Source organism: Anolis sagrei, chromosome 4 (genome assembly GCF_037176765.1).
Source record: "Anolis sagrei isolate rAnoSag1 chromosome 4, rAnoSag1.mat, whole genome shotgun sequence".
Classification (NCBI taxonomy): domain Eukaryota; kingdom Metazoa; phylum Chordata; class Lepidosauria; order Squamata; family Dactyloidae; genus Anolis; species Anolis sagrei.
The window spans coordinates 35,439,024-35,463,004 of NC_090024.1; the positions used below are offsets into that span (position 1 = coordinate 35,439,024).

A 23,981-nucleotide genomic window follows, 5' to 3' on the forward strand; every position below is an offset into this window, starting at 1 on the left:
TTGAAAATCAAGTCCAACTTCTCATGACACTAAGGCCCACCTGCCATGGGATCTTCTGGGGTTCAGAGTGTATGACTCACCCAAAGGCATTCAGTGGGTTTCCATGGCTGAGTAAGGACTCAAATCTTGGTCTCCAGAGTAATAGTCCAACATTCAGATAACTACGCTGTACTTGCTATACCAAGATGTCAAACAAAGTTGATTCTGCTGCTTTTATGGCTTTATTTACAGATGCAAGTATTTTTATTAGTATTTCCATCTTCAAAATCGGTTCCTTTTGAGAGGAGCAATCCCATTTCCTGTTTTAATAGTACTTTACACTTTGCCATCAAAATTTGATCATGTGGGAGGGGGATTGAGACCTGAAGCAGGGTCCAAGGGGACAAAACTGACCCTTTCCCTCACTTCCCATGTCATTCTTTGTAAACTTTTGGCTCCAGGATTTTTACTCATCACTGTGGCAGATAAGAAAGATTAGGAATGCTATGCTAGGTTTGATTCTGGATTAAACATTAACCATTTGACACTGAAGATGAAATAGAAAATTAAGGGTAAGTTGTAAACAGTAAACTCACCATGACAATTTCCATTAGATACTGGGCTGAGCAATGTGTTCTGTTCAAACTGAAGCAAAAAGAAAAAATAAACAGTTCGTTGATGAAAGGCAATCCTCTCCTTTCTATTCTCCAAAAATAGCTACTGTTTTCCATATGGAGGTTTATGGATAGTTTATATGAACTGTGATGGAGGCTCCTTCTTTGGAGGCTTTTAAGTAGAGGCTGGGTGGCCATCTGTTGGTGTTTGAATGTGATTTCCCTGCTTCTTGGCAGGGGGTTGGACTGGATGGCCCACAAGGTCTCTTCCAACTCTATGATTCTATGAACTAGGCAAACTTATTTTGGAAAATCCCACAGTTCAGATAACGTGGAGCTATTCCCCCCAAAAGTGTGTGTAATTTGGCAAAATTCAACACATCTCCTTGTATATCATTCTTCCTGGGTTGTTGATTTGCTATGTATTTGTGTAAAGTTTTGACAAGAAGGAAAAGTGTGTGTAGGTGTGTCAGAGCTTGAAAGGGTTTCTTTTTTTCAAGCCCATGCTGGTTGGAGAATATCAGCGATGTAGACCAAAAATCATTTTTTCCACTTTTGGGCTATGTGCATGCTAAATGTCAGAATGACTTGTATTAATATGTATTTGTGGATGTATTTATTTATTTGTATAAATTGAGTCTTTTTTATCTTATCTATCACCAGTTTCTGGGCTCCTGGCTTCTTAGCTCTAGCCAGGTCATTGTTTTCTTAGGCATACTTTAAAGCATGCTCCTAGATTCCTAAATCTGGATCAATTCCCATAGCCTCAAACATAAATTTCCAAAGGAGTTTCGCATATAATTGCACATAATCAAGGGCCTTGTTTAGAGTGACTGCTCTGAAAATCAAGCTCTTGCACCTTCAGCCATACCTAACCAAAATCAACATAAGTATTCTGCCTCTGCAGCAATGGAATTTGGCTTGAATTTTGCCAAATCACACACACTTACTATGCAGGGGGGAAATAAATAGTTCCCAGTTGTCTGAGCTGTGAGAGTTTCCAGGGAAACTTTAGGGGGTCAGATTCCTTGAAAGAGGTAAAGCAACCAGACACTTGCTGAGTGCAAATTAAGACACCCACGGCCCACATCACTGCCTTCTAAATATTTCAGGTTAGGACAGACCTTTCCTTTCTGCTCACATTCTTCTGCAACAGAGGAGAAAACCACCTCATTGCCCACTACTGGCAAGACCTCCTTATTTGAAAATAAACAGATCATAGGCTAAACAGTAAGGGAGCAAGTAGGCATGTAAGTCTCTTGGCCCAGAACCTACACTCACACTGTGAAAAGGTTTTACAATGAATGCAAGATGACAAAATGGCTGAATTGATCTGCCTGATTTGTCCAGACGTGAACGTTCCAGGTTAACATGCTCGATCAGTCCCAAACTTATGGGAAGCTTTAAATAACAAGATAAGGTGCCCTACACTAATTTCCAAATCATGTTTACTACAAGGTGTCTCTTTCTTTGCAGAAAGGGTGAAACTTGGAGCTCACTGGATGCTTTTGGATTGCAATGCTGCTCACACTGTGTATCTACACTGTAGAATTACCCCACTTTAACTGCCATGGGGCAATGCTATGGAATAATACAGTTGAAGTTTAAGAAGGTCTTTAGCCTACTCTGCCAAAGAATGCTGGTGCCTCACCAAACAACAACTTCCATGAACCCATAGCATTGTGCAATGGCTGTTAAAGTGGTGTCAAAATTACATTAATTCTTTAGTGTATATCACCTTTTGAAAATGAAGAAATTGAGTTGCAGCCAACTAAATCTGAGAGGTCACTCGCCCCTTTTTTATTGAAACCTGTTAATAAATGTTCTATTCAATCCTACGTAGTCCCATACAACGAACGATTTTGTATTTGTGGAGCACCAGAGGTGGAGGATATCACACATGTATTGTTCAACTGTGAGCTGTATAAGAAAGAGAGAGACCATTGTCTTGGACCATACATTATTCAAAAAACACACTGGGACCCATATATTAAAACCTCATTTTTGTTGGCCGGACAGAACCCTAAAATAACACACAAAACAGCCCTTTTTCTATTCAAAGCAACACAGCTGAGAATTGCACATTTAGAATCAATTGGGGTAAACTGTGGAGGTGACGCAGACATTTGATCTGAACGAGATCCTGTTGACAGCTTTTTTATTTTAATTCCTTTTATACCGAGGGTTGTATGTATGACTATGTGTTAATTGTGTTATGTGTTAAATGTTTTGATACGGCCAATAGGCCAATCAATAAAACGTATCTATCTATCTATTCAATCCTACGTATTTGCCAACAACAATTTAAAGGTAAGGAGGGGAGTGAATCGGAGATTTCTGGAAATAGCAAAGTCCGGGTAAGAAATGAATGGAAGGGAAAACTAGAACGAATTGTATCGGTAACAAATCAGATAACCAACAGCGAAGCATGGGGTGAAATTATGGATGTGAATTGCGTCATGGAGGAGGGAGGGTGTTCCGTTAGTCGGGGAGCCCCCATAGAAGTCGTGGTGGGGAGGGGGAGATACGGGAAAAGGAGACCTCGAATTCGGCCTAGGGACTGTACAACAACGTTAGTAATTCCAAATCGGTCTCCTGATACGGTAAATTGGTGTAACCAGGATGGCGGTCCGCCCGGATTGAAGGTGGTGCTGTTGAACGCCAGATCTGTCAATGGCAAAACAGCCTTCATCCAGGATTTAATCCTGGATGAACGGGCAGATCTGGCGTGCATCACGGAGACCTGGCTGGACGAAGCTGGAGGTGTGAATTTGACCCAGCTTTGCCCGCCAGGTTTCTCTGTGTAGCACCAGCCAAGATCCGGAGGGCGGGGAGGCGGGGTTGCAGTGGTCTATAGAGATTCCATTCTTCTGACCAGGGCCCCCATCCCGCAGTCAACAAATTTTGAATGCGTCCACCTGAGGGTGGGTGACCGGGACAGATTAGGGATTCTGTTAGTGTACCGTCCACCTCGCTGCACTACAGTCTCCCTGACTGAGCTAGCGGGGGTGGTCTCGGACCTGGCATTGGAGTCTCAGCGGCTGCTTGTGCTGGGGGACTTCAATGTCCACGCCGAGGCCGCCTTACTGGGAGCGGCTCAGGACTTCATGTCTGCCATGGCAACCATGGGGCTGTCCCAACAGGTATCTGGCCCCACCCACAGTGCTGGACACACATTGGACTTGGTTTTCTGCCAGGGATGGGAGGAAGGTGGCGGTGTTGAGGAGTTATCCATCTCTCTGTTGCCATGGACCGACCACCACCTGGTCAGCTTTAGACTAACTGCACCCCCTAACCTCTGCAGAGGTGGAGGACCCATTAAGTTGGTCCGCCCCAGGAGGCTTATGGATCCGGATGGATTCCTGACGGCTCTTGGGGAATTTCCCGCCGCCTCGGTTGGTGACCCTGTCGATGCCCTGGTCGCTCTCTGGAATGGGGAGATGGCTAGGGCAATAGACACAATCGCTCCAGAACGTCCCCTCTCAAGTAGCCGAGCTAAACAAGCTCCTTGGTTCACTGAGGAGCTGGCAGCGTTGAAGCGAAAGAAGAGGGAACTAGAGAGCGTGTGGCGTTCGAATCCGAGCGAGCCAAATCGAACACGGTTTGTGTCCTTTTTAAGGGCATATGCCGCGGCAATAAAAGCCGCAAAGAAGACTTTCTTTGCGGCTACTATTGCGTCTGCAAAGAACCGTCCGGCTGAACTGTTCCGGGTTGTCAGAGGCCTTTTAAAACCCACCATGCAGGATGGGTGCCCTGATGACTCGGCAGTTCGCTGTGAAGCCTTTGCTCAGTTCTTTGCAGACAAAGTCGCTTTGATCCGCTCTGGTCTGGATACCATATTAACGGCAGTCTCTGAGGATGTAACACGAGCATCTGCTTGTCCGGTTTTGATGGATTCATTTCAATTGGTTCAATCCGAGGATGTGGACAAGGTGCTTGGAGGAATGAGAGCTACCACATGCATCCTAGACCCCTGCCCATCCTGGCTTCTGAAGGAGGCCAGAGGGGGATTGGCCGAGTGGGTGAAGGTGGTGGTTAATGCCTCCCTTCGGGAAGGCAAAATTCCAGCCAGCTTAAAGCAAGCTGTAATAAAACCGCTGTTGAAAAAACCATCACTGGACCCCACTCAATTCGTCAACTTTCGGCCTGTTTCCAATCTCCCCTTTTTGGGCAAAGTCCTGGAACGTGTGGTGGCCTCACAACTCCAGGCATTCTTGGTAGACACGGATTATCTGGACCCGGCACAGTCTGGCTTTAGGCCGGGGCATGGTACCGAGACAGCCTTGGTCGCCTTAGTGGATGATCTGCGCCGGGAGCTCGACAGGGGGAGTGTGTCCCTGTTGGTGCTGCTGGACCTCTCAGCGGCCTTCGATACCGTCGACCACGGTATCCTTCTGGGACGCCTCGCGGGAATGGGTCTTGGAGGGACTGTTTTACAGTGGCTCCACTCATTCCTCGAGGGCCGGTCTCAGAAGGTGTTACTGGGAGACTCCTGTTCTACCCCACAACCTTTGTCTTGTGGGGTTCCTCAGGGTTCAATACTGTCTCCCATGTTGTTTAACATCTACATGAAGCCGCTGGGTGAGATCATCCGGAGTTTCGGAGTGCGATGCCATCTGTACGCGGATGATGTCCAACTCTGTCACTCCTTTCCACCTGCTACTAAGGAGGCTGTTGAGGTCCTGAACCGGTGCTTGGCTGCTGTGACGGTCTGGATGGGGGCGAACAAATTGAAATTGAATCCAGACAAGACAGAGGTACTCCTGGTCAGTCGCAAGGCCGAACAGGGTATAGGGTTACAGCCTGTGTTGGATGGGGTCGCACTCCCCCTGAAGACGCAGGTTTGCAGTTTGGGTGTGATCCTGGACTCATCGTTGAGCCTGGAACCCCAGGTTTCGGCGGTGACCAGGGGAGCATTCGCACAGTTAAAACTCGTGTGCCAACTGCGCCCGTACCTTGGGAAGTCTGACTTGGCCACGGTAGTCCACGCTCTGGTTACATCCCGTTTAGACTACTGCAATGCTCTCTACGTGGGGTTGCCTTTGAAGACGGCCCGGAAGCTCCAATTAGTCCAACGCTCGGCAGCCATGATACTAACAGGAGCGGAGCGCAGGGAGCATACAACTCCTCTGCTGCACCAGCTCCACTGGCTGCCGATCTGCTACCGGGCTCAATTCAAAGTGCTGGCGTTGGCCTTTAAAGCCCTAAACGGTTCTGGCCCAACTTACCTATCCGAACGTATCTCGGCCTATCAGCCCACCAGGACCCTAAGATCTTCTGGGGGGGGGGCTGCTCTCTATCCCGCCTGCTTCACAGGTGCGGCTGGCGGGGACGAGAGACAGGGCCTTTTCTGTGGTGGCCCCGCGGCTTTGGAACGCCCTTCCCATGGAGGTAAGATCAGCCCCCTCATTGATGGTATTCCGGAAAAGACTAAAAACCTGGATGTTCGAGCAGGCGTTCGGTTAATCCAGTGCAATAAGTGTAATGATTGAAGGACTGGCAATTTGGACGACGAAACTGGATCACGTTTTTAGTCAAGAGATGTATTGGATTGTTTATTGATATATGTATTGTGGATTATGTTTTTATGCTTTTAAAACTGTATACTGTTGTTTGTTATAAGTTGTTGTAAACCGCGTTGAGTCGCCGGCTAGGCTGAGAAACGGCGGTATACAAGTATAGCAAATAAATAAATAAATAAATAAATAATACACTCTTTTACTACAAATCCCACAGATAGAATATGGCAACGACCTTATATTTTGTGTGCAGAAGATCTCAGGGTCAATTCTAGCCATATCCAGGTATGTTTTGGAGGGCAGCTGCCAGTTAGTGTAGAGCAGTGTTGGAAAACTGCTAAGGTCTGGGGGACATAATGCTGGGCCACATTCTCTGATACACTCCCCATGTGAAAAGATTATCCCCAAAATCCCCTCTAAGGGTACAAAAAGTCATTTTATTCACACAATCTATAGGCTGCACCTGGTAGAAACAAAGGTTAGTGAGGTGGGTCAGTAATCTAACAGGTTTCCATTCTCCTGTCTTCTCTGGTTTGTTTTCTACTCTTGAGTCATGGCAATTCCGCCAAAAGGCCAAATGCAATAACTTCTAAGATATAGAAATTGCTATTCTAGAGCACCATTCTATGTAATTTTAAAGTATAAGATGGTTCTCTAGTTCATCATATAGATGAAAAACATGGTCTACAACTGTATAATGGAAATGCCAAAAAAAAAAATGTACTCCATCAGCAAGCATACTTTACCAGATGTCATGCTGGTCATTCTGGCTGTGGGGTTCTGGAACAGTGTTATTTTTCCAACCTCTGTGCCCTACCTTGTTCATATCTTCAGGTAGATATATGCATGTGATCTCCTTCTGGATTAGTTTTGATACATCCATGTGAAACTTCTTGGCATTCAAAAACACTAATGGATTATTTACAGAAACTATTTTGACTTGTTGTGAAGACTCCTTTGGAATAGAAAAAAAAAAGAATGGCATTTGAAGAAAACCAATCGAACATGGCTTTATTGAAAACTACTACATCATCCAGCAGTTGCAGAAAAGCATAATGGAGCAAGGGGTTTAAACTGACTACATGAAAATTACAGAAATGTGAAAGCATTTTCTGCAATCTGCATGTTTTCCAAACATGTTTATATCACCCAAGACATACTACATTTTGTGTGAAAGGAATCAATTCTCATGAGGTAGATACAGTTTATGGAATCCTTAAGGGAAAGGCAGCATGGTGCAATAGTTTGAGTACTGAACTCAAAGTCCTTGTTCAGCCGTGGGAACCTTGGGCAAGTCACTGTCTTTCAATTTAAGGGGGGAGCCAATGTCAACCTCCCACTGAGTCAAACTTGCCTCCCAAAAAACCCAAACTTGGTAGAATAGCCTTTGGGTAGCCATACATTGAAAATGACTTGAAGACACATAATATGCAGTAGCAAAACACAACAGCATGCAAATAAATATAAATCGTGAATTGAAAGAAACCCTGGAAGAACTGAGTATGAGGTGTGAAAATTGAAAGAAGAGGTGATTTGTGGATGGGGACCTGACAGATGTCCAGTATTATCTTGAATGCCAAGGGATGCCAGTTGCATGCCAACTATTGCCTGGTTAATGAGGTTTTCATTGAAGGTTATACATGAGAAAAATGTCTCTACGTGTTGTTCTCTCCAGAGAGTTGAAATTCCCGTGTTTCCAGAAAAGACAAGCACATTCTCCAAAGCTGAACATTCTCTTTCTTAGGATATAAAGGAGAATAAGAAAACTGAGCTTACGCTATCTGTTTCTGTTTTGAATCTGCATTCTGCTTCTTTCATCTGTTTCAGGCTCAGTGTTGTTGCTCTGTAACATGTGCATAAAAGGGGTAAAAATAAAGCTGTGTTCACCTTGGATGTAAATGTCTTTTATAAAATTAACAGTTTCCTTGTGGTCTCTGACAATTTCAATGTGAAATACAACAGATTACTAATTTCATGAATGAATATGCATCGGAATGCATTCTGGGGAACAAAATTATCAACCTTCTGGAAAAACCTGGACTCTGGAGAAAGGCATGACAACTAAACTGGCATTATAATTCTATATAATAAATCTTTATTTGTACCCCCCCCCCCCACCATCTACCCAGGGGGACTCAGGGCAGCTCACAGAAGCACTACAATGCCAGAAATAAACCACAATACACAATACATAAATAAACAAGTATAAATATATGACGTAAGTATAAAAACAACAATACATGTAAAAACCCAGTAAAAACTGTAAAAATTATGAAATTACCGAAAATGGCATTTAAGTAGGTAGCACAGATTTTCCATTTAATGAAGTAGATTGAAATATTTTTTTAAAGTAGATAAAATAACATGATTTCAATATCTGCAGGAGCGTCTCACCTTGGGAAGCGGAAAACCACTATCAGTATAGTGCAGACTACACCGTACAACAGTCCAACATTAGCAGCAAAGCAAATTGTAAACACGTAGGTACTAACCCATATACTCTGTAAGGAACAAAAAAGGTGTTAGCTTTTTAAAAAACGATTCCTACTTCCTATTATACATTTTATTCACACTATCATTCTAATTGTAATTAGAACACAGAGTAATTTCATTAGGTTTGAGATTTAAGATGCAATATTTTGACTTCTTATTGCAGTAGACATGATGGATTATTAAACTGGCAAAAGAAAGGAGTATTAAATTGTCCTGAACACAAAACATGAACGCATGTAGACTACCATATTTAAAGACTACTTGCAGTAAGTTACATAGTAGGTTTCTCCTGGCAATTTAGATTTACCTATAAAGAGAGGACCTATGTTATTCTTATCTCAAAGCATATCCACATGGGCACTATACCTAAAAGTGTGTAAGAATTCACTCTGCAGCATTTACATGATGCTTGGAGCCATCTTGCCCTAAGGCAAGCCACAGACACTTTAGGGGGTTGTGTTCCTGTTATAGAAAATTGGGGAATGTTCTCAAACTTCCTAAAAGTTCTGGAGCAGCCCCACATTTTGACGTAATGTGAACAGTTAGGCTGGTTCTGATTCACAGTCAGCCCTACTGTTCATACGGGTCAGTGCCACCATCCTGTTTCCTCCATGCTCTTACCTGTGTCATGTTGTTACCACTGTAGTGGCCATAGAGCTCCGAAGAATTCCTGACCATCTCTAAGTGCTTTCAATAACTTAAGCAAAAATGCTCACATTACGTGAAGAGGAGAGGGGGATCATTTCCTCCTTATTCCCCTCCTCTCTGAATTGCATGTGTGCTTTTGCTTCTCTAGGCAAAGGTGCCTAGAGATAGCTAGGAGCTCTTTGGAGATTTGTGGCCACACTACTACTATATTGAGGACAACAGAACACAGGTAATAGTGGCCATCCAGAGGGATCAAACCAGATTCAGCACTTCTTGGCAGTCGACTCGGCCTCGCTGCTGCAGCGAATGGAGTCAGGCAGTGTAGCCACCCTTGGGGTCAATCCAGCATATTGTCACTTCAGACCAGCCCCGGAGAACATGGCTCATGTAGATGGGTCTTCAGATGGTGTATAAGGTGTTAGTACCATGGACAGCTACCACTTTATATTGCCACGTGAAGTCCTCTGTGAAGTAACCTGCCTGGGTGGCTCCAAAAATACCTAGAATTTCTTGCTCTTTGATAGTATAGAAATCCAACACTACAACTCTTTGAGTAAACAGCAATTCTGACATTTTAAGATAGTCTGATTCCACTTAAATGATACTGATGTGTTTTCAATTGATCTCAGTTGGTGTGTGTGTGTGTGTGTGAAAAAATAAGGTTTTTTCCTTCCCCCATGACATTTTCCTTCTGGCTTCAAATGTCTAGCTTTGTTGTAACTTAAATATTCAGTTGAGTATTTAAATGTTTAGCTATCCAAAGAAAAGGTGCAAATAAATCCAGCAAGGGAACACGAACATCACAAACATAACAGTTCTAGGTATGAACAACTTTCACTATCACACTCTGCAATGTTAAAAAAATTGAAGACTGAAGGAAAAGTTCATTTTAGGGGGCAGAATTCTTATTTGAGGAGCTAATGTCCTCATTTTGTCTCCTGTCCCTCATAGTTACACCTTTGGCAGACCCAACTAATAGTGCTGTGGAGAAGCTGTAAATATAAGTGCATTTTGAAAAAGGCATGTAGGAAAAATAAGTAAGATCAAGAGTAATTGTGGATCAGGAATGAAACATTCTTCAAGATTGAACCATGATAAGTAAGTCATGGGCACAACACCCATTTTTAAAAGGTGTTCCATTCTATTAAATAAAGGATTTCCTTATCCTTCCTGGCAGAAGCTAAGAAGTTTGCAGTTTTATTCTCCCAGCAACCTTTCATGTAGCTCAGAGTATTTCAGACATGAGATTGTTCAGGACCACAGCTGCCCTATTCCTCTCACTGGATCTCTACAGAAAATCATTTCCAATTTTAAGGCAAGCACTTTTGAACTTGAAACAAGGTTTGTGTGGAACAGCGTACCTTGTTTACTATGAGAATGTATTGCATCCTCCAGAAAAACCCAGAAGTGGTGACTGTCTATTTTTGTTTTTCAAAAGTTCTGGAAAGCCAGTGAATGGATTTCAGGGATCACAAGAACAGTAATGGAAGACCACATAAGTCTTGCAGGATAGTTCCCAACCCCAAGGCAAGAGACAGTGACTGATCCAAGATCCATGAATCACAAGTCCCATAGGTGACCCCATTTTTGCATCTACTACAATCCAAATGTTTGAGAGTTTGTAGTATAGCAGTTTCTAGAACTAATTCTGAAGGAAGTGTTTAATTCAGAAGAATATGTTTTATGTATTGTTCTAGCCAATGCCAGCTTCCTTTGCTCATTATTATTACTATTATTAATACCCTACTTTATCTCTCCCGAAGTGGTTTAATATAAAAGCATCAATATAATTATTTAAAATATACATATATACGAACATTAAGACAAGATTAAATATAAACAGGAATTTTTTTTTAATTCCCAGTTAAAAACCATTAAGCAATGTTGCCAGCCTAAAAGATCCATAAAATTCAATCCTTGATTTTTACTAGCTTGATCCATAGTGTTGAAGTGTGGGAAAGGGAAAGCATGAAAGTTTTCTTTTTACAGATTTGAAATTAAAATCTGCTCATTTCTGCAGAAAGTTTCAATTGCTTTTCAGTTCAATTTTATTGAATTTCATAGTGCTGCTTATTATTCTCAGCCATGGCACAATAGTGCTGTTTTGCTCCTCATAAAAACCCAAGATTTATATTGCAAATTGAATGGCAAAGAGAGATCAATGAAAAAAAATCTAAATTGCAAGCAGTAAAACAAATATAATATTTACATATTGGCAGAAAACAGATGAAAAAGGCTGCTTTATTGTTGCCTTCTGCATTTCAAGGATGCCAAAACGGTAGAGTATTTTCCTCTGATAACAAATTGGTACCTGGATGAAGCAATCTGATTGTTCCAGGTCTCTTTCCTAACGGATATACTTCTACATAAATCATATCACAATTCACATCCCACAGAATGAATTAGCCAAAATGAAATTGCCGTCTTATCTGGAATACATCAGTTTCTTTGTACAAGCACTGAACTGTACAGTCTAGTGAAAACAGCTGGCTCAGCATTTGCTTTTCAAAACTATGTCTTTGGATTCCAAGGATAGGACAAGCAGACAGAGAAAGAATAGTGGCAAGCCATTCCTTTCTAGAAATCTTACACAATAGGAAACAAGACAAGAAGAGAATTATTATACGTTCAATGCAAACAAAGCTGGCATTTTCTCAACAATGAGGTTTGCACCTGAATAATTTTCAGGTCTGCCTAGAATACTCATTCCAATGTCCTGCAAACACAACAATTCTATGAACTCATGTCAACAATAGCAGATACTGGATCGCTACAGTGAGCCAAAGATCTGCATTTTAGCTTTTCCATCATTGTCTAGGGGATTCCATCTGAATATTAGAAAGAACTTCCTGACTGTGAGAGCTGTTCAGCAGTGGAACTCTCTGCCCAGACTGTCGTGGTGGCTCCTTCTTTGGAGGCTTTTAAACAGAGGCTGGATGGCCATCTGTCGGTGTGCTTTGAATGCGATCTTCCTGCTTCTTGGAAGGGGGTTGGACTGGATGCCCCACGAGGTCTCTTCCAACTCTTTCTGCTTCCAGGGAGAAGGATACATAAGCAAGTAGTGGTGATAACAACAGTTATCACCAATAGCAACTGTATTGTGGTTCTTTGTCCACTTTAGCATCAATCAGGGCTATTGACAAATAAAGTCTCCAACACGCTTAAGGATGGAATACAAGAATGTTTTGTTTATAAGATTAGCAAAATGTTTTCCCTGTATTCATTCTCGTTTTACTAGCTTTTGTGATTCTTCCTCTGTGAGTCCTCAGTCAAGTTTGAAACTACGTAAAACACCAGACCAATATTTACTTCGAAAAAGTTGCTTAGCGCCTTAAAGATTTCTCCTTTGGCAATGGGACATCTTCATTTTAATCATAACATGACACGCAAATGCCTGGTAAGGCTGGCCAAAATAACCATATCCTCATCTCTGAATCGCCCTTTTGGAGTTGACTATGGCCTTCAGCCAGATCTCTTTGTTAAAAAGTAAGTCATGATTCTGTCCTGATCTGACGCAGAACAAAGAAATTTCATTGATGTCTGAACCATAACAGAAAATCATGGGACATAACAAGACTCAAAATACACATTTAAAAAAAACCTCTCTAATAATGCTCTCACAAGAAGACAGTGAGTCAGATAGGAACAATTTCACATTTTAGTATCAATGCTGCCGCCACTACCGTAATCAAAACACACTCCTTTCTACAATAATAACTTGACATTAAAAGATAATAATGAATAGCTAAACTTTTACTTCCCAAAGCAATGAAGATACTAAGCTTGATTTTTGGTTATTTAAAGTACATGCTCTCCCGTGTTCCTTATTTATATACATTTTTTAAAAACACAACAAACTATTTCCAATGTCTTTAAAAGAGCAACCATCTTGATTTCATTCCCTGCTATAAAATCATTAATATCTAAGCTGTGAGCCCCCTGGTGATGCAGGGGTTAAACCACTGAGCTGCTGAACTTGCTGACCAAAAGGTTGGCGGTTCGAATCTGGGGAGCAGGGTGAACTCCCTCTGTCAGGCCCAGCTTCTGCCAACCTAGCAGTTTGAAAACATGCCAATGTGAGTAGATCAATAGATAACACTTCTGCGGGAAGGTAAAGGCACTTCATGCAGTCATGCTTGCCACATGACCTTGGAGGTGTCCATTGACAACGCCAGTTCTTTGGCTTAGAAATTGAGATGAGCACCACTCCTCCGAGTCAGACAAGTGGATTCGGTAGTTCATATTTTACATAGAAAATGAGCCTGTGTCTCGTACCTAAAGGCATTTCACCTTCATTCCTTCCTCTCTTTTTTTCAGACCAGTCTTTTAACATTATAATTTTTATTAGAAAACATCCCCACAAATATTCATTTGTGAAAATTTGCCTCAAAATATCTATCAAATCAAATGTGGAACTCATTAGGTTCCAATGCTTGAGTTCCTATTACATAAAGAAGTTTTTTTTTATTGTGAGAATATACTGCAAGTTGCTTCTAGTGTGAAAGCATTTGCCGTCTGCAAGGATGTTGCCCAGGAGATGCCCGGATGTGTTACCATCCTGTGGGAGGTTTCTATCATGTCAGCCCCAGCTTCCCCACATGGGAAGCTGGGGCTGACAGACAGGAGCTCACTCCATCTCGCAGATTTGAACCATCAACTTTAAGGTCTTCAGGTCAGTAGTTCAGCCACCACAAGGATTTAACCGACTGCACCACTGCGGCTACTCCATTAAGAAGTGATACCTTCTCATACATTTGGGGAGTTAGGAGGATAGACTGGTCTTTTGAATCTATAAAACTAGTCATTTCAGATCAATCCAGTCCTAAGCTGGTCTGTCTTCCTTGAGTGATCTCACATCCTCCTAATATTTTGGATTCTGGAGAAAATTAATCTACTTTTCATAGTCAGAATACAAAAACTGATTTTTCTTCAATAATCTGTGTCTGAAATGTTCCCAAAGCAGAAAGAAAGAAAGAAAGAAAGAAAGAAAGAAAGAAAGAAAGAAAGAAAGAAAGAAGAAAAGAAATAATGGATTCTATTATTGATTCTCAGTATTGGGTTTTCTTCCCTGGTGGTAAAAAGAAGTGTGATTTTTCAGGTGGCACAAGGGAAATTATTTCATGAACCAAAGGACACTTGGACGAAAACTCTCAAGTTGAATCTCACTTACCCAGTCTATTTTATCCACATTCCAATACTTCTTTAAGTCACGGAACTGCATCAGCATCCCCTTCAGCCCCACTACAATGATACTTGCAAGAACACACTGCAATGAAAGAAGCATTTGTTAGAAGGTGAGCTCAGCTATTTTCTCCAAATGTGTAGGAGAAAATATTTTGGCAAAAGACATGGCAGGTTTCCAGGCCGCCTGCAGACACTTCTCTGTTACAGATATTAATATCCCTAAATATGAATAATGCAAAAATCCAGAAGAACTACATATGTGACTTTTGCAGACCATATCATAGAGGCCAGGATAATGAATATGACATGTCGATGCCAAGTACAAGGATAAATTTGAACAACATTTTGATTATACCAGATAATAAGTAATAATAGATTACTAACTGGGGCTAGCTATAGGGAGCACACCACGCCCCTATTAAAGCAGTTCCACTGGCACCTGGTAACTTTCTGGACCCAATGAAAAATGGATGTTATCCCCTATAAAGCCCTATATGCATCGGGTCCAACCTATCTTCTTCAAGACTGCATCTCCTTCTATGACCTGACACGGGCTCTGAGATCTGTCAGGGATGCTCTTCTCTGGGTCCCACCACTGTCTCAAGTATGGTTGGTGGGTACAAGAGAAAGGGCCTTCTCAGTGGTGGTTCCCTGGCTTTGGAATACGCTCCCTAGAAAGATTAGGTTAGCTCCCACTCTCCAAGCCTTTCATGCTAGTTTAAAAACATGGCTCTTTAGACAGGCCTTTGGCCTTGTATAAATTATGGTCAGATTGAGAACTCGGTTATTATTTCACAATCACATAGATGTGGAATCTATTCGCCGCCAGACATTGCGTCCAAATGTGCAATGAAATCTTTAACTTGTATCTATGTATATGTATACCTCATTTGGTATCTATGATAGTTGTGTATGTGTGTTTTTGTATTTCCATTTTGTTACTGTAATAAAATCTAATAAAATGGTTTTAAATACACACTGACCCATTAACCCATTGTAAATAATAATAAATGTAAAAAATGTTACCTTCAAAAATATTATGCTTCTGATTCTTACAAAATACTGATTGTAAGCATACTCACCATACTTAACAATGGTTAAAATTCAGATACTTATACATAAATATCAGTTACATATATAGTGACAAGGTATATTTCTTTCTGCTGTTTGGCCCTTTGTATTTCTTTATGTATTCGATTTCTTTGAAGTGCTAAAATTTTGTTCCAAGATTTTAAGCCAGAAATTGCCCTCTGTTTTCACTGTTCAGTGACTCTAACTATATTTTAATGCTTTATTAACATAATTATTAGGCAGGATATCAATGTTCTCAATAAAATATTTATTCAAAAGGAAAACCACTAAATTGAAGGCAACTTTCACCCAAGTAAAGGAGCATGTAGTTAAATCAGACTGAAAACAACAGGGCTTCCTTCTACATAAAGTTGCATACAAGCAGCTATTCGTTGTGAGCATTAAACATTAACTAAACATTAGACAAAAATACCCAGTTACACGATCCTGCCATTATTTTTTCAATCTGAAAAGCCTCCTGCATTTATAAAGCTAAATCTTTGGGGGAATTGAGACACCCAGAGCTTGGAATAATGGTACAACTCACAGAAACCAAGCTGGCAGAATCATGCCGGCTAGACAATTCTAGAAGTTGTAGTCCAACAAAGCAGCTCTGTTTCTGTATATTAATGCATATGTAATGCCGCCCTGCCTAAAAAAAAAAAGTCTAGGGAAACACTTATGAAACCAGAATTTTTTGAACTCATGAGATACATTTCAAGATCCCCTTTGTGGCAACCTGAAACTACAGGTACTAGTAACCCCTATATTTTTACTTTAGTTGAGCCAGAAGCATGCCATAGAAATAGCACTGGAGTATAGAGAGATGCCCACAAGCACTTCCAGGAGGATCTCAAGTGGATATCAAGTACTCAGATAAAGGAGTGTAGTATACTTAACCAGCAGCCACCATATGCCCCGATCTACCTCTCACTTCAGGGGAACTCTTTCCACAAAATTGTTTTAGCACCTTGGAGAGCTCCTTCAACATCCAGATTAATGTGGAGGAGATTCACTGCTCCAATGACATGGGAATCACCAGTCAACACTGCAGCCAATATGGCAATGTGCCCACTTGGGTTCTTAACCTTCTTAAAGGAAGGTTAAGATGCACACTTGGATGTGCATCTTGGATGCACACTTGTCACTAATATGTTGGGTAAGAATATGCAGGAGAACTTTGTCACTTTCTGCTCTTAAGCTATAGAATTGCCTTTCACGAGAAGCCAAGCTTTCTATTCCCTTTCTACCAGCAAGAAAATACTTCTTGTTAGTTAATTAGTGATTCTTTTTGCAGAATAGTATGTTTATGGAGTATATGCTGATTTTTTTTTTACTATTTTAAAGAACTCTATATTTTCTAGATTAATGATGTTTTAATTCAACAGCTTGTTTAATTACATCGTAACTTTTTTACCACCAGTTTTTTGGCTCTACCTTGTTTTCACCTTGTTGTACATCACATTGGACATCATAGTGGTAAAAATGAGATATAAACAACATCAAACAAAAGGCTGTTTCTGGCAATGTAAGCCATTAATGTCATGACAGCTAAAGCAACATCTTCTCAAGACAAGAAAAGTATATCTATATTGTCTGTAATATGGAAACAAACCAACCAGCAGTATCATATAGCACCAGCTTCAGGTTTTTGTTGTGTGTGAGTGTGTGTCAGGAGTGAGTTTAGAAATTACAAGTTGCTTCTGATGTGAGAGAATTGGCTGTCTGCAACGTCATTGCCCAGGGGATGCCTGGATGTTTTTTGATGTTTTACCATCCTTGTGGGAGGCTTCTTTGATGTCCCCACATGGGGAACTGGAGCTGACAGAGGGAGCTCATCTGCGCTCTCCCCAATTCAAACCTCCAACCTGTTGGTCTTCAGTCCTGCCAGCACAAGGGTTTAACCCACTGCGCCACTGGAGCTCCTAGCCTCAGCTTAAACATAGTCTTTCACTCTTCCTTCTGCAACCAATGGAAAAGGCTTAAAAATTGGAAAATAACTGCAACTTTCAGAATTTGCCCCCCTCATCTCTCTCGAAGTACAACCTGATAAATTCTACATGTTGCAGTAAAAAAGAAAGACTTCCAAGCTCTGGCAAACTCTAAAACAGATCAAAATTAAGATAATCACTTTCCTTTCTTTGACTCAAGCCTTTGAACATCAGGGTGCACTAACCCTGAATATCAGAGTTACTGTTTCTGTTCTTACACCACTGATAGCCATTGATACAAATATTCTCTGAATAAAATAGTATTATGCACACTTTGATTAAAGTAAACTCCACTCAATCCATTATTGAGACTTGATTCCATTTAGAGTTGTATTGTAAATGGCATTGGAGCAAGGCTTTTGGAGTCCACAGCATAGTTTATAGAAATCATTAGATCTTACTTCCATTTCTCTTGCTTTTCTACATCCCTCTGAACAACCCCTTTTCTCCATTTTAAGGATACAGAAAGTACACTTTGGTGAATACCATACCGTTTAAAAAACTGTCAACTGACAAGCTGTAAAAATTGTGGCTTTGTAGAATTAAGCACATATTATTCATTGGAGATACAGCATGCCAAAACCCGTCTCAAAAAGTATTTCAGGGGTTATTTGTGTATTTAAGGGAGAACACTGACTTTGGAGAGGCACCAATTTGGGCAGTGCCATACTAAAGATAACTGATGTTGTGTGCCTTCAAGTCATTTTCTACTTATGGTGACCATCCAGTGAACATATCACAAACTATTCTGGGAAATATTTGTTCAGAGGAGGCTTTCCATTGCCTTCTTCTGGAGCTGAGTCATGCAATGGGTTTCCATGGTCAAGTGAGGATTTGAAACCTGATATCCCAGAGTCCTAGTTCAACTGATAAATTATATTGTTACTTAACAAAGGTATATTCATATATGAAGTGTCACTTTATAGTAGCGGTGAACTCCTAAGTCCTATAAAAAGGGTAACAGAGTAAAGCAAAAGCAAAGTATGCTGCATGTTTGCCTTTTGTACTGTGGAGGGGGAATCTGACATGGCATTAGTGCTGGTAAATGAGTGGTTACCAACCTGTGCTCTGTGGACCCCCAGTGGTCTGCAAGAATGAAAATATGGTCCGTGGCCTCACTATAACTGCACTGTTGCCTCAAAACCATGCAGCAACAAGAGTGACTTGTCTCATGAAGAGGGGAGAGGCTGACTACCCACAAAATATTTCTACTACCACCACATCAGCTCTAGATTATTAAATATGGTTTTCTGTGGGTAAGCAGATGGTGACTATTGGATGGCATATGTTCTGTATCAGAAACTAGAGCTGATGTGGTCTATACAATGCACCCCAAAAAACAAACCAAATCTAAAGTTGACCAAAACCTGATTCGTAAGCCTTTTGGTACTAATGTTGGAGAGTGGTCCCTGGTCAATGCGGTCTCTGGTCAAAAAAGGTTGGGAGCCACTGTGTTAGACAATCTGCCTTTTAGAAGCCTTGCTTTTGCTTCTCAAATGATCCCTCCTTATGTAGAACGCTCCCCATATAAAACAAAAAACAAAAGAAAATTGTATCCCAGCTCTGATGTTAGAAGCCCTGACTCCAACCCAGTCCAATAACCTATTGCAAAATTATATACTAGGTGCAAAGATTCTGAACTTCTGCAATAAGTTCCATAGAAAACAGGCGATCCTGTTCTTGTCCAAACAAAATAAAATGAGTTTTATTTAAAAAATTGTTCTTGGCACAATTTTTGGTATGTTCTCTCCCTTCTGCAACATTAATAATCATGGAATCATAATGAAAGGTGGAGCCGTCATTTTCAAAAAGCACAGTTTGGTCTAAGAAAATATGTGCAGCAAAAAAAAACTAATTAAAAAAGAAAAAAGCCATACCATGGGTAACCAACACAACATCGGTCCTATTGCATAGATGACCACAAGCACCAACATGCAAGATATTAGACAAGCCACCTAAAAAACAATTGGAAAGGAAAAGCATAAATAATCACATTATTCAAATTCTGAAGCATGTCTAAAATGAGATTAAAGTGTTTGGTTTGACAAAACTGCTGAGCATAACAAAACATTGCAGACACATAAAAATTCAAGGAGCCAGGAAAGGGGATTTTGGCTCTCACATGGAGTGTAGATTGAAAGCATCTGAAGATAATTTAAGATTTGACCTGTGGTGGGCTGCTCTTAGTCCACCAAAAGGAGAAATACCAGGATCAAATACCAATAGACACAATATACAAAAAATTATAGGCAAACACAAAGATTCACTTTTCTGATCACAGATACAGGCAGAAACCGCTGAAGTTCAACTTCTGAACTGGAAAACATTCAGGGATGGCGTATGTATGGCTAGTTTAAACAATGTGTGCTCAGTTTCAGCTTGCGTTTACCTAACCATTCCAATCAAAAGAGATGTATGCCCAGCTGCAAGCAATGAGACATAGAGTGGGGCTACATATTAAATGGAAATGTACGTCACAAAATCAGTCACATTTCCTGGATGAGGAATTGAATAGAAGGATGACAGGCAGAGAAAGCCTGTGACTTTCCCATCTTTCCACTCCTCCAAATCCCCCTCTCAAAGCAACTGTCAGGCTTTTATTCATACTACTCTGAAAAATGAATGTAGTTTGACATCACTTTAACTGCCATAGCTCAGTGGTATGGAATCTTTGGAGTTGTAGTTTGGTGAAGCACCAGCTCTATTTGGCAGACAAGGCTAAAGACCTTATAAAACTACAAGTCCCATGATTTCATAGTATTGTGCCATGACACTTAAAATGATGTCCAAACTGCATTAATGGCAAATAAAAATTAACCACTGTGTTTTTATTTATATCTTGATGAGAGTTTGGCAAATTAATTTTTAACTATTTCTTCCAAGATTCCCCAGCTAGTATGGCCATGGGCCATTTAAAGGGAGATGTGTGACTCCGGTCACTGGATACAGATAAAATAATAATAATAATAATAATAACAATAATAATAATAATAATAATAATAATAATAATATAATCTGGTCAAGGCTTGCAGGGTTTTTAATATGCTCAGTAAAAAGTACTTCAGTTATTTTGTATAAGCAATTCTCTCCTTGATGGGGACAGCTCCCTTTGTCTTCCTTTGTTCATTAGTTCTGTTTGTTTTATGATAGCTGGAATGAATAGCATGACTGGATTCAACTTGTGGAAGGTAAATGGATCAGCTTTCCTTGCCAAGACAGAGGACTGTTTGGTTTGTCAGCTGTCCTATTTTGTTTTTTAAACATGCTTTGTCTCTCTGTCTGGCCTCTAGGATCACAAAGCCATAGTTGTTTTTGCTCTTTTTAGTTGACCTTCTCTATTGTGAACACAGCTACAGTGACTGGCCTTCATTTATGATCCATTTTTTCACTAACAGACATAGAAAAAACAAATCAGAAAATTTATTTATTTATCGTGTCAGAAGCAAATCGAGGGTACAGTTGTAATGTATTTAAATACACAAACGAAGTTAAAAACTAGGCATTATACTAAATTTCTTTTGACCAGAAGCTGGCCACTTGGAGTGCCTCTGGTACTGCTGCAAGAAGCTCCTCCACTGTGCATGTGGCAGGATTCAGATTGCATTGCAGTAGGTGGTCTGTGGTTTGCAATTCTCCAAACCCGCATGTTGTGGACTCCATTTTATAGCCCCATTTCTTAAGATTGGCTCTGTATCTCATGGTGCCAGAGCGCAGTCTGTTCAATGCCTCCCAAATCACCCACTCTTCTGTGAGCCCAGGAGGGAGTCTCTCATTCGGTATCAGCCATGGCTTGAGGTTCCAGATTTTAGCCTGCCACTTTTGGGCTCTTGCTCACTGAGATGTTCCTGAGATTATCTCTGTAGAACTTAGAAAACTATTTCTTGATTTAAGGTGTTGGTGTGCTGGCTGATATCTGAACAGAGGATGGGCCGGAGATGTCACTACCTTGCTCCTTTCATTGTTGGCTGCTATTTTCTGGCGGTTGTCAGGTGGTGCAATACCGGCTGAACAGTACAATTTCTCAAGTGGTGTGGTGCATAGACATCCTGTGATAATACAACATGTCTCATTAAGAGCCACATCCACTGTCTGAATGTGGTGAAATGTGTTCAACACTGGGCATGTGTATTCAGTAGCAAAGCACATGGGCAGCTGTCTTCACTGTGCCTGGTTGTGATCCCCAGGTTGTACCAGTCAGATTCATATGATATTATTTCTAGCACCCACTTTTTGCTTGATAGTCAAGCAGTGCTTCTTGTAAGTCAAAGCATGGTCCAGGTAATTCCCAAGTATTTTGGTGTGCTGCAATGCTCCAGTGGGATTTCTTCCCATCTAATCCTGAGCTCAGGATGCCTGCCTGTTCTTAAGGTGAAAAGCACACATCTGTGTTTTAGATGGATTAGGAATCAGCTTACTGTACTGTAATAGACAGTAAGAGCACCTAAAGCTTCTAAGGAAGATAAAGAAGATTGAGTTGCCTTCAGCCAGATGAAGAAAATATCAACATCCTAAATCAAGAATCAAAAGGTACTAGTTTTCCTAACAATGGGAATATAGCGCATCCAATTAAAAATGGGCTCCCATTTTTTTTCCTGAGATATGATGATCTTACTTCACGAAGCCAGCTCCATGAATGCTGTTCTTCTCTACTAGTTTGCCAAACTCAGAGCTTGGAAACAATGTTTTTTTTTGTACTTCCACCTTGCAGGACCCATCAAGACTGGCCATATTGGCAAAAGAGATATTTGAGAGTTGTTGTCCAGAAATGTATTCTCAACAAGCTCTGACCAAAACATATGAAACATATTGAACATATTAATGAGATCAATACTGCAGATCAGAATTTCCGAAATGACAAAACCAATCCACTAAACTCTTAAACTCCAACTTTTTCCATTAAGGGGTTCAAAATGATTCTCAATTATTCTGAATAGAAACACAATAGAAAAAATGTCAGTTGCTGGGAGCATAATCCCATATACTGAGGTCTGAGAATAAATCCAACCGAATCCTATGGGGTTTGCTTCTGAGTAGACAAGCAGAGGACTGCACTGCTTTCAGCACCCTAAATTTCATGAGTAAATTAATACATACACACTGAGACTTCAATTTCACACCTATTATGTATTCGAGAAGGTTAAATAATGACTGCCTCGATTATCGTTAATGATGTTCAAACATAAATTAATTGAAGATCTTGAATGTGTTACTTTTTTGGACTACAGTTTCCCGAATCCCTATGCCAAAACAATTGTGCAATTTTGGGAGTTATTCAAAAAGTATATTTTGCTTGTTTTAAAAAATTCTTTTTGGCATTTGAATCCATGGTAAACATTATTGCAGTAAGGAACCAGATGCTACATGAGATAGGATCTGGGAATTAAAATACTGAGCAGCATGAAATGCAATTAAGAGCTAGGACAACTTTGCCCCAAATAGGGAACCAAGAACTTTGCAAGTGGCTGAATTATTACTGACTCACATCCTTTACCATCTCAAACTCTGGAATTATTCTGTCCAAGGACATGTTCTTCATAATTAAATAAACCTCTGTGGCTAGAAATCAAATGTAAACAACCCTGGTGTAATCTGAAGAATGGGAGTAAATCAGCCTAGAACTCAGACAGCACATAGTGACACAGGGACAAAATGATATAAAAGTACCAAGTAACAATACACAATATCTGGGTTTATAAAATTATTTATTCCAAGGACTAGCTCCATGAAACACAGCATTAGCAAAGCATTTTTTTTTTTGCTCTTCACTATGTCAGTTTGACAGGTTTATCATGCCAGTACAACATAGTGACATGGTTAATGTGTAGTAGCAGTATCAGCTTGTAGAGAAGCCACTGAAAATACAAAATATTAAGAACATGGGAAATGCTATACATTTTCACTCTCTTTCTGAAGGCCAGGAGGGAAGGGGCTGATCTAATAATACTGGGGAGAGAGTTCCACAGCCGAGGGTCCACCACTGAGAAGGCCCTGTCTCTTGTTCCTACCGATTGCGCCTTCGAAGGAAGCGGGACCAAGAGCAGGGTCTCTCCAGATGATCTTAATCTCCAAGACGGTTCATAGGGGAAGATATGTTCAAACAGGTAAACTGGGCCAGAACCGTTTATTGCATTTTCTTGGTAATACTTGTTCAGAGAGGGTTTGCCATTGCCTTTTTCTAAGAGAAAGTGACATTCTGTGATCCAGTGGAGATTTGAATACTGCTTTCTAAGAGTCCTAACCCAACACTCAACCCAGTATACTGTGGTGTCTTCAGTAGATTTTCACTACCCAGCAGTCATCATTCTAATGGACCAAACTTTTTGAATGTCATTCAGTTAATGGCATTATCTTTACAATTATAAAGAGGAATCATATTTACATATTTTCCGCATATCATTGTATTGCTTAGGTATCATGATTTATTTCATTTCACCTTGGTTGTGAAAGCTTTGAAGCAGAAAATAGGGAAACATGGACTAGTC

At 40.7% G+C, this 23,981-nt stretch overlaps 1 protein-coding gene across 1 annotated transcript in view; it reads right to left on the reverse strand.

Moving 5' to 3' along the window:
• The window catches only part of SLC26A7 (solute carrier family 26 member 7), a 97,895-nt gene that overhangs the window by 17,000 nt on the left and 56,914 nt on the right, over positions 1-23,981 (reverse strand). The window contains exons 9-14 of the mRNA XM_060775588.2: positions 19,377-19,454; positions 14,424-14,519; positions 8,507-8,613; positions 7,889-7,955; positions 6,930-7,067; positions 576-624 (exon numbers count right to left, since the gene is read on the reverse strand). Of these exons, the coding sequence (XP_060631571.2) occupies positions 576-624; positions 6,930-7,067; positions 7,889-7,955; positions 8,507-8,613; positions 14,424-14,519; positions 19,377-19,454 (535 nt within the window). The remainder of the gene's footprint in view (positions 1-575; positions 625-6,929; positions 7,068-7,888; positions 7,956-8,506; positions 8,614-14,423; positions 14,520-19,376; positions 19,455-23,981) is intronic.